This window comes from Mus pahari, chromosome 10 (assembly GCF_900095145.1).
Source record: "Mus pahari chromosome 10, PAHARI_EIJ_v1.1, whole genome shotgun sequence".
Classification (NCBI taxonomy): domain Eukaryota; kingdom Metazoa; phylum Chordata; class Mammalia; order Rodentia; family Muridae; genus Mus; species Mus pahari.
Window position 1 is genome coordinate 58322709 of NC_034599.1, and position 10905 is coordinate 58333613.

The 10905-nt window shown below is 37.7% G+C and overlaps 1 protein-coding gene and 1 long non-coding RNA gene across 5 annotated transcripts in view; one reads left to right on the plus strand and one right to left on the minus strand.

Moving 5' to 3' along the window:
* Window positions 1–10905, plus strand: part of LOC110328109 — a 78064-nt gene that overhangs the window by 18060 nt on the left and 49099 nt on the right. The window lies entirely within an intron of this gene.
* Window positions 3747–10905, minus strand: part of Iqch (IQ motif containing H) — a 184620-nt gene continuing 177461 nt past the window's right edge. For 3 of the 4 annotated variants that reach the window (XM_021207472.1, XM_021207470.1, XM_021207469.1), the window contains 3 exons: window positions 10498–10559; window positions 7368–7476; window positions 3747–3869 (listed from right to left, as the gene is read on the minus strand). In XM_021207472.1, coding sequence (XP_021063131.1) covers window positions 3747–3869; window positions 7368–7476; window positions 10498–10559 — 294 coding nt within the window. Of the gene's footprint in view, window positions 3870–7367; window positions 7477–10497; window positions 10560–10905 lie in introns of those variants that run through there. The other variant, XM_021207473.1, reaches the window with a different exon arrangement.

Sequence of the window (10905 nt, forward strand, 5' to 3'; positions counted from 1 at the left end):
AAAGAAGAAGAAGAAGAAGAAGAAGAAGAAGAAGAAGAAGAAGAAGAAGAAGAAGAAGAAGAAGAAGAAGAAGAAGAAGAAGAAAAGAGAAGAGAAGAGAAGAGAAGAGAAGAGAAGAGAGAGAGAGAGAGAGAGAGAGAGAGAGAGAGACCAACCGAGACGCTGGGCTTCTCATAGACTTTTGAAACCTTAAAGCCCTCTCCTAGTGACACACTTCCTCCAACAAGGCCACATTTCCTAATCCTTCCAGTTAGTGCCAATCCTGGTTGACCAAGCATTTAACTCCATGAGCCTGTGGAGGCCATTCTTTTTTTTTTTTTTAAATTAGATATTTTCTTCATTTACATTTCAAATGCTATCCTGAAAGTCCCCTATACCTTCCCCCCACCCTGCTCCTCAACCCACCCACTCCTGTTTCCTGACCCTGGCATTCCCCTGTACTGAGGCATATGATCTTTGCAAGACCAAGGTCCTCTCCTCCCATTGATGGCTGACTAGGCCATCCTCTGCTACATATGCAACTAGAGACACAGCTCTGGGGGGTACTGGTTAGTTCATATTGTTGTTCCTCCTATAGAGTTGCAGACCCCTTTAGCTCCTTGGATATTTTCTCTAGTTCCTTCATTAGGGGCCCTGTGTTCCATCCAATAGAGGATTGTGATCATCCACTTCTGTATTTGCCAGGCACTGGCATAGCCTCACAAGAGACAGCTATATCAGGGTCCTGTCAGCAAAATCTTTCTGACATGTGCTATAGTGTCTGGGTTTGAGGCCATTCTTACTCAAACCACCACAAAACCTCATTGCTTCAGAATAACCATTTTCACTATAAAGAAATCCAGTGAGATATAGAGTCGGGTACTGGGCAAGTGCTTAAGTGGTTTCCTTAATGTAGCTGTATAATGTTTTTGTTTGTGAGATAATTAGGGTAAAGTGATTTTATTTGAAAATAAAGTTTGTTTGGCATGGTAGTACATGCCTTTACTCCTAGCACTTGGGATCAGAGAAGCAGATCTCAGTGAGTTTGAAGCCAGCCTGGTCTACATAGTGAGTTCTGGGCCAACAAGGGCTACATAGTGAAATCCTATCTCAAAATAAGCAAATACATAAATTAAAAAAAATTATATTTATCACCTGAAAATGTTATACATGGATATACTGTATCTTGACCAGCATGGATATAATGTATCCTGGCCACATATGCCCCTCCCCTCATGCCCTTGCTCCAGTCCTCCTAGGATTGCTTTAGCAAGTTGATTTTATTATCAAGAGATGTGCATAAATTAACTTATTTTCCTATATTTTAGGCAACACAGTAGAATTTTTTATAAAAGAAAGCAAATCTATTGTGTGCTATGCAGCAGGTGAAATTAAACTTTCTACTTTATACAAAATGCTAAAATTCATGGCGAAGAGGAGCAAATCACAAATTTATTTTCACTTCACTAAAGCATAGGGTGAAATAATAATCTTACTAAAACTTGCATTTTTTTCTCCCATATGTGAGATGAGGTCAGTAGTAATAAGTGTCTGCATGGATTTGCTGGGAAGATGCAGTAGAATTACAGAGCTTCTAGTCCAGCTTGTAACTAGCCCTACTAAATGCTCAGTAGGCGGCAAGTATAAGTAGCTGATGGGCAGGAGGCACGCCAGTGGACTGCATGGTTGTCTGACCTATTGGTATGAGATGGGCAGTATATTAAAGAAGACACTCACCAATAATGCTCTCCTAAGTAGTGTGTATACTTTGCTAGTGCAGATCTTTAGCATTAGATAGTAGGTCATATCTCATACAGAATTAGCTCTACTGTTCAGCAGAAAAATAATACATTTTACTTTTATTAACACAGGCCAGTAAAAATTCAGCAGTTCATCCTCACTTGACACTGTTTGGGATACTTTTGGACACCACACACACATTAGCACATTTTCAAATTGAATTTAGTTTGCTAGCTCCACAGTATCTTTGTAACATATATGTACTGAAAGATAATGGACTATGCTTCTTTGCAAATGTTCTGTAATTACAGCATTTTACTAATTTAATCTGCTTCTCTGTCTTCTACTTAATTACTTGACATGATTGTTTTAGTCTACAGATATTTTTGCCTTTCATTTTGAAGTTGTAGTCAGAGAGCCTTCTTCCTATCACTGTAGGGTGGACCTGAATCTGAAAAGGCCTAAGTTTAAAATTAAGTGTTTTGTGTTGCAAAATGAGGATATATGCACAGAAGGCAGGCGGTATTGTTTGAGAAACCAATCATGTGGTTTAAAAACCTACAGGAGAGTGAGCTCCTTCACTGTTGCCAGCAGCTCCAGGTTCAGCAGTGCTAATCACAGTCCACACTCGGAACTTCCCTATGGCTTTAATGGTTTTGTGAGGAGGGCTTTGGCCATGTGAATGATCCACTGCTGTGCTGAACAAAACGGAGACAGTTTTCTTTTAAAGTCCAGAGCAGATGAGAGCCATAAGGAGACAGAGGGTTTCATTTACTCTCAGGACAAGACTGTGCCAGTGAACTAATGAGTCTCCTGGACCTTATGTTGCTCTGGCTTCGATATAAGAGTGACTCTGTCGGGCATGTAGCACTTCCTCTTCGTCAAGTGTTTGGACAATAGGCTTCTCGTATGGATTAGAGAGATCTGGCAAGAAAAAGAGGTCATCACTGTACCTAGCACAGACAAAAACCTGGCTAATTAATGTATTTCCTACAATGGCTAAACAAAAGCAGACACACGGAGAAATGTTAATTTTATCACAAAAACTCTTAGCCTGTGGCTGAAGCAGTTTTAAAATAATTGAAATTCCACAGGCCAAAAAACCAAAAAAACAAAACAAAACAAACAAAAAAAACCCCTCATTTCCCAAATAGTGTGTGTCATAGCCGTAAAGATTATTCTTTAAAACTGTGTGATTTGGGTGTTGCACCTTGCCTTTTTTATCGTTCAGTAAAGTTGGCAGATGTAGAAATGTTTTTAGACAGTTATGAAGCACAGGCTGAGAGTGGTCGCACTGCTTAACTTAGCTATTTGCCCTTTAAAAGGTACTGTTGACTTCAGTTGTAAAAAATCCTACTGTTGTATCATGCAGAAAACTAGCAACAGGAATCCTCATTCCAGTGAAGGGCTCCAGTTACACAGTCTTAAACTAAGAGCAGATACTGCCACCTAGACACGCTCTGATGCCACAGTTAACTGAACATTGGCTTTTCCTACTGTGTGAAAGTGAGAACAACTAATAAGGGTTTGGTACAATGTAGGATGGATGATAGAGAATCATTTAAAACTGATGTCATTTATTTTGGGAAAAGAAGGCACTTGTGTTTTGACAAATAGTGATCATTCTGGTTTATTCGGTGTTTTAAATGCAGAAGTTAAGTGGCTTTTGGAAGCAGGAGAAAACTTACAAAACTCAAGAAAGCAAGAGTGACTCATACAGTCACGAATTCATGGAGAAGTGGATGCAGTAGTGGGCCAAAGCCTTCCTCTGCTTTTTTTTTTTTCCCTCTTGTGGCTACTTTGGGAGGAGGAAGGGATTCTTCGCACTCACACTGAAAACACCAGTAGGTTTAAATTTAATGAGTAAAATAACATTCCATAATAAACAAGATTTTAAAGATTACATTACAATTTGTTCTGATTTATCTCTTGGCAAACAAAGCAAACTAACTTCCGCACTTTTATACTAATTGCAAAGCAAACATTCTTTCTTGCTCTAGACAGGTATCCAAAGTCAGACTGCTTTTTTAGTGTATTTCAACAGGCTCATAAAGGTTATCTTCCTCCTCTTTGCGCTGTTTTTCTCCTACAAATATCATTTTATTTTCTTCTGTTACTCCTAAAATGGTTTCAATATCATCAATGGTAGTCTGTGGACAACAGTAAAAACAATATTTATTACTTTAAAGACTTCTTGTAATATCCACCCCTCAAACATTTATCCCTTTTCAGAGTTCAGTGCAGTCTAGATCAATTCTACTCAAAATAAGTCCCCTCATTAGTACCCATCCCATCCATCCATCACTGGTTGTTAGACTTGTAAGTTTAAAGATTGAGCTAGAACTCAAATTTTTATGTCCTAGAATTTTATGAGTCTAATGATGAAATCATTAGATTCTTTGGTAGATAATTTGAGAAATACTGGATAAAACACTTTAAAGGGGGGCTATTAGGCTGAAAGAATTTACTTTCACTGTTTTCTGGGAACAAAACTGACATCTTCCCATTTTCCTTTATGTGTGTTAAGGAACTGTCTACATAATATGAGCCATTCCTTTGTAATATAGAATTCAGTAGGCATGCATACTGTGTATTCCATAGTATCTTTAGCACCACAAATAGGAACCCTGTACCCGTTAGCATCTTCTCCCTTTCATCCCTTTTCCCAAGCCCCTGGCAACCACTAACTCATCTCCTGTCTATGGATTGGCTTGCTTTGCTCACTTCATATAATGGAATCATATAGGACTTATCTTTCTGTGACTGGTTTCTTTCACTTAGCACAATATCTTCAACATTCATCCATGTTGTAGTACATACTGTCAGCACTTCATTCATTCCTTTATGAAAAGGTTGAACAATATTCCACAATAGTCTATTATATGACTATTTTCCATATAATAAAATGAAATTCACTATTTTCTCACTTGACATACATTTGGGTTGTTTATATTTTTAGTTATTATGAATCATGCTTTAATGAACCTTAATGTACACATTTTTATATGAATATATATTCTTGGATAAGAATAGAATTATTAGATCCTATGCTAATTTTATATTTACTTTATTAAGGAATTACCAAACTCTTTTACAACAATATGTGAAGGTTCCAGTCCCCACCCATTTTTCCAAAATCCTTTCAAATGTTTGTTATTTTTCTTTTTGATTATAGCCATTTTAGCTAGGTATTGTATGTTGCCATGGCTTTGATTTGCATTTCATTAGTGACTTATGATGTTTAACATTTATTCATACATTGGCTACACACACACACACACACACACACACATACACACACACACTTTGAAAACATATCTATTCCTGTTCTTTGCTTGCATAAGCCTTTCTATTATTGTCTTATAAGAATATTTCTATATACCCTCAATACTACAGGCTTCTCGAATATATACTTTGCAAATATTTTTCCATATTCTATGTTTTCTTTGATAAATCCAAATAATTTGTTTTTACTTTAGCCACTTCTGCCTTAAGCATCACAGCTAATAAGCCATGGCTTATTAATAAATCATATAGTTGTACACATGTGTTTCTTTCTAAGCATTTGATAGTTTTAACTCTTAAATTTTGGTGTTGACCCAACTTAAGTAATTTTTGGAAAGGGTATCTAAGAGAAGTCCAACATTATTATTTGTAGGTTTTGTTTGTTCCAGTACCTTATATTAATAAGACTATTTTTCTTCCACTGAATCACTTTAGTACTCTTAGAAATTTATTGATCATAAAGTATGGGTTTATTTCTATTATTCTCATTTCATCCTATTATGCATATGTACATATGTAGTTTACTTGGCTTTGGAGCCAACTTTGGAGGCTGAAAGTCCAAGATTGGGTACCTTTATCAATACAGCTTTTCACTGCTTAGCTGCATCACATCACAGCAGATGGCACCATGGGAACTCACTCAAAAGGATGAGATCTCATAGTGAGTCAGGAAACCCAGAAAGTGGGGAGAGGCCAATCTTGTGCTTTTGCAAGGACTAAATCGCATTCTTTGGGAACTGCATCTATGTCTTCTAAACAGGATTCCCCAATGAATTCCCTACTAGTTCATACCACCTCTCATAATGGGCAACTAGAGACCAAGCTTCTACCACATGAGTCACTGGGACATACACTCAAACTGAATCAAACCATTGCAGATCGCTTGGTAACTGAGCAGTGGTGAAACACTGGGCCTTGCATAGGGAGACACATTCGTGGACCCCACTGTCCCAACTCAAAGATTCTGGTTTTGTTAATTTGGGTAGAGCCCAGGAATCTGTTGTCTTAGGAAGATGAGTGTATAGTGTAGACTCTGGTAAAGAAACACAAATGACTTTTCAAACTTAGCAACTCTTAAGTTCAAATCGACTTTGACTATTACTTGGTTTCTAAAACAAAGAAAGAGATAATGGTAGTCAGTAGTTAGAAAGGGTGGACTTGTCCTTGCACTTTGAAGTGTGAAAGTTCAGAAGCACCAGTTTGCTCTAATTTGTTCATTTTAGAGAAAATAAATTATTAATTAATTAATTCATGTCAAATCTTCTCAGTCTTGATATACAAAAAATAGTGATCAGTGTTTTAGGTCTTAAATCATTTTGAAGAGTGATGCATTGTAATTAAAGGGGCTAAACCCTAACTTAAGTAAATATATATATATATATATATATATATATATATATATATATATGAAGTTTTACTTGAGCTTTCTATTTAAGAGAAAAACATGTGATTTCCCGTTTGAGTCCTTAGATATGTGTGATTCATTTAAACATGGCAAAGGCCTAGGCTGGGAGTTGTTTTAAAATCTTGCTTATCAGGACAGGCCATCAGCTCTTTTCAGCTGTTGTCTCCTGCATACTAGAACTTGGGAGATTTTGGATCTTTAGAGGCCATATGGAGGCTTTAAAAGGTTAATGGTGAAGTACCACCTCACTTTGAGAAATGGGGTGGGTGGGTATCCCACATAGATGCTAGGATTTTTTTTTTTTTTTTTTTTTTTTTTTTTTTGATGCAGCAAGCAAGAGGTTTAATGATTCAGTGCATTGGGGCCATCCTGCCATCGGGGCACAGGCGACCCCAAACATTTCAAGCATACTCCTTTTATACAGTTCTTGGGGGCAGACTTCAGCAACAGTATGAGTTGGTTAAAGCTTTCTAGTAGCCCGCATTGACCTTTCTCAGCATTGGTTAGGATTTTTTTCTGCTTCTTGTTAACACACACTGTTCTTGGGTCTGAGTGTCTGGTTTTAGACGCTAGGCTCCCCTGGAATCACTAACCAGACATGCATTATGTGAAGTACAAGTAAGTACATCATAAATTAGTTACAGTCTAGATTTTGGTTCCATTGTGACGTTTCAGTTTCACCTCCAACATCAGAGAGCCCTGTTGTCTCATGAGTCTGGCTTTCAAAATGGCAGTGAGTTAAAGCAAGTCTACTATATTTCAAAGAAAAAGTTTCAAACTATTAAATTTAACTAACGGGTTCAGTTGGAACCTTACAAAATTGACCCTGCTCATTGTAAAATATGTACTGCTTAAAAGAAAAAAAGAGATGGTTTAGCACTTGTTTACAATACAGCATGAGGTATTTTCAGCCCTTGTATAGAAATTAACCAGGATCGTTAGTTAATTAACACCTCACCTTAAAATTGGTCTCGCCTTGCATATCAGGTGCTGATATTTCTTGATGGATGATGAAGAGATTGCGAGCAAAGGTCATGAGGACCCCCTGGAGATCCACACCGATTGTTCTGTTAATGATATCCAAACAAATGAGTTTACCAGCGATTCTCCTCACATGCTTAAAAACAATCGCCCTCTCATTTGTGTGGCTGGTGATGGAATTTAATGAGTATTTTCAATCTCACAAGGTGGCAATCTTCAGGGAGATATGAAAGATGAGGCTCCATTTTAACTTGTCAACAGAAAGGATTTGTGTAATAAATATTTTTTATTAATCAACTTAGCAGAATATAGCAATAGGTTCAGTCATTTCTAGTAAAAGGCTACTACTAAGTTAGGACAGCAGTGTTGATTTTGAAAAGAATCATTGCTAAATGCTGTACATTTAGCATCTCTGGTTTCTGGAAGCATGTTTGAGTTTTATTTTCTATTTCATGTGAACAAGTAATTTCTGCTACTTGTGAGTAGCTCATGTTCAAAGACACATGTTCCCATTCATGAACAGCTGCTGTTATTCTATACCATTTATACCAAGGCCAGAGAACATGTCAAACAAGTAGATTATTGTGTGTTTAATGTGAGAAAATTCAGAGAGCTTTCTAGCTATATTTTAGACCTTATCAAAGGGAAAGCAAAACTAGTTAAGTGTATGGGTTATTATTATTATTATTATTATTATTTAGAATCTCACTATATAGCCCTGGCTGGACTAGAACTCACAGAGATCTGCCCATCATGGCCAGGGATTAAAGGCATGTACCATGATGCCTGGCATGAGTGGATTAATTTTTAATAAGTGTTACTTCCTAAGGGAGATAACACTTAAAGGAGATGTACCTTAGGTCAACTGCAAAAATGAAGATATTGGAGAAGACTGCACCCACAGTCATCACAGAAAACAAGCCCTAAAGCCAAAGCCTCAGGGTTCCTAAAACTGGAGTTCAGATGGTTTTGTTTATGCTGTTTGTTTGTTTGTTTTGTCTTGCCACTGGCTAACTTAACTCTGGGTCTTCATCTCCTTTTTCTACCAATGAATGACTTGAACTAAAACAGTGATTCTGAGATTTTTGAGTTACATTCCCCAAATCCAAGGACAGGCCTACCCCTTCTATGAACACCATGAGAAAATACATTACTCCTTTATCTATATCTTCCAGATACTATCTTAGACTAAATGGAGTTGTGGTGAAGTTATTTCAGAAAGCCAAACCACATGTCTCTACAAGTGTCTCCCATTTTTCCTAAAAGGGTGGCTGACTGGTGCTCTACACCTGACATGACTTGACTTCAGTAATGTCAAACAAAGCCCAGCCATCTCCTATAAAGCCTTTATTAAAGTCCCAGAGAAAATTAAGGATTATTTTTTTTCTGTATAATTGTATAAAAGGAGACCATCTTTTGGACACTTCTTCTATATACCCTATCCTTAACTGTCTGTATTCACAGCTTAGTGCAATTCCTTTTGTGTAGCTGTCAGTCTACCCCTTCATTCAGGTAGACACAAGTGAGAATTCAAGGGCATCTTCAATTGTGTCTGATATTAAAAAAAAAAGTAAATCAGCAATTCTTACAATTATGTACCTCAATGCACAAAAGTCTAATAACCATAACATAACTAGGTTCTATCTGCAAAGATGCCACTTACTATAACTTTAGTGAACAAAATATATGGTGAGGATCACTGGATAGATAGAGGTCTGCTTTGGTACCCAGGCAAGTCACATCTCTTCTCAGCCTGTTTCTGACCTATAACAATTACCAAGTTCCATCCTGCTCTTACATTCTCTAGCTCCTGATTGTAGTAAGGGATGAGAAAATGAAGGGGCATACAACATAGCAGAAAAGACAGAGAATCTGAAGTCTGTGTCAATGGTGCCTTTTCAGCAGAATGTGTGAGTAGCACTGACTTTCTAGGAAGTACACTNATAGGACCATTTCTGCAGCTGAAGCTGGGATGCAGGTTTTCAGATTTTCCCTTTACGCTTTGTGGTTGATATTTTCCTAATGATGTGAGCTGCTTGCCTCAGATGACCTGTCTCTACCCACCTGAGTCCTAGGTCTGGGTTTGGTCTGCCACCTTGTCCTGTGTGCATGAGGTCTTATCTACTTGTAGCCTGAGGGCACCTTGCCCTTTGTAATTCGTCGTTCATGCCAGCTGGTGGACAGTGAGAGTGCATATCTCTGTGTTCTGATTTTTAGTTCTTGTATGTTCCTGAACTTTTGTACTTGGAGCTTGCATCTCTCCCATTTAATTAGTTTCCTACTGTGGAAAATACTAATTTTTAAAATTAGCTTGCCAACATCAAATCCAATTGGCCACTTTGTTTGCCTAGTCACAGTAATTGCCTTTTTTCATTGCTTCTGCCCTAGCATCACACTGGCACATCTGTAGACTGTGAACATCTAGGTTAGTGTTCAGAGCAAGGAGGCAGCTGAAGGATAGGATATCACTGGGAAGCAGAAGGCAGCTCCTTTCTTAGCCCCTGTTAGATATAAATACCAGGGCAGATGAAATGAATGCATATTTGTGTGGATATTATAAATAGAGGTTTCATTTCTGGTATCATAGCACTAGATTAAACTGCAGCCACACTCTATCTCCGAAGGGGAAGAAAGAGCACTTCCACAGGCAGAAGCATCAATAGGGCTGAATGGCTCTGCCATGAGGATTCTGTTGATCATACACATTCTCTGAGAAGATTGCATCCAAACACAAACTGGCTCCAGCTCTACTTTTTAGAAGAACATCTGCCCAGGTCACCGGATTATTCTAAGCATGCCAGAATGACAACTAGCTTTTTACAACTGGATCATCTGAACTAGTGCCCTATGAATAAGATTTGAGCCTTATATGTGTGTAAGTTTATGTTAAATGTAGATTCCTACCTCATAATTGTGGATAACTAGATTTAGAAACTTGACACCAACATCTACAGGCACTTTGTAATGTACTTGAGGCTCTAAATAAAATAAGTTGGACTTCTGATAAATAAGCATGCTGATTAAAATTCAAGAGAAGTGCGAATCTTATTGGTTGATAAAGACATTTTTAAAGCTTATTACATCTTATAGACATACTTCATACTTACAACATGCCCAACTTGTATCTCTTCAGAGATTCATATAATATAAAAACAGTTCCTTGTCTGTCCTGTAAGGTTTCAGTAAGAAGAAAACAAATAGCTTATTTATATAGGAAACAAAGACAATATAGTGGAACACAGGTAACAAGACTGATAAGGATAGAAATCTAGAGCTACCATTAAGTACCATATAGAGGGGCTTCCCCCAGAAAAAGGAGACCATGTGCTCTAGTGTGGTACTTGTATTTAGTATGTTTCTTACAATGCTTAAATTAGAATTATCTATTGCATCTGTTAAGACAGGATCTTTGGCCGGACATGGTGGCATACGCCTTTAATCCCAGCACTCTGGAGGCAGAGACAGATGGATTTCTGAGTTCGAGGCCAGCCTGGTCTACAAAGTGAGTTCCAGGA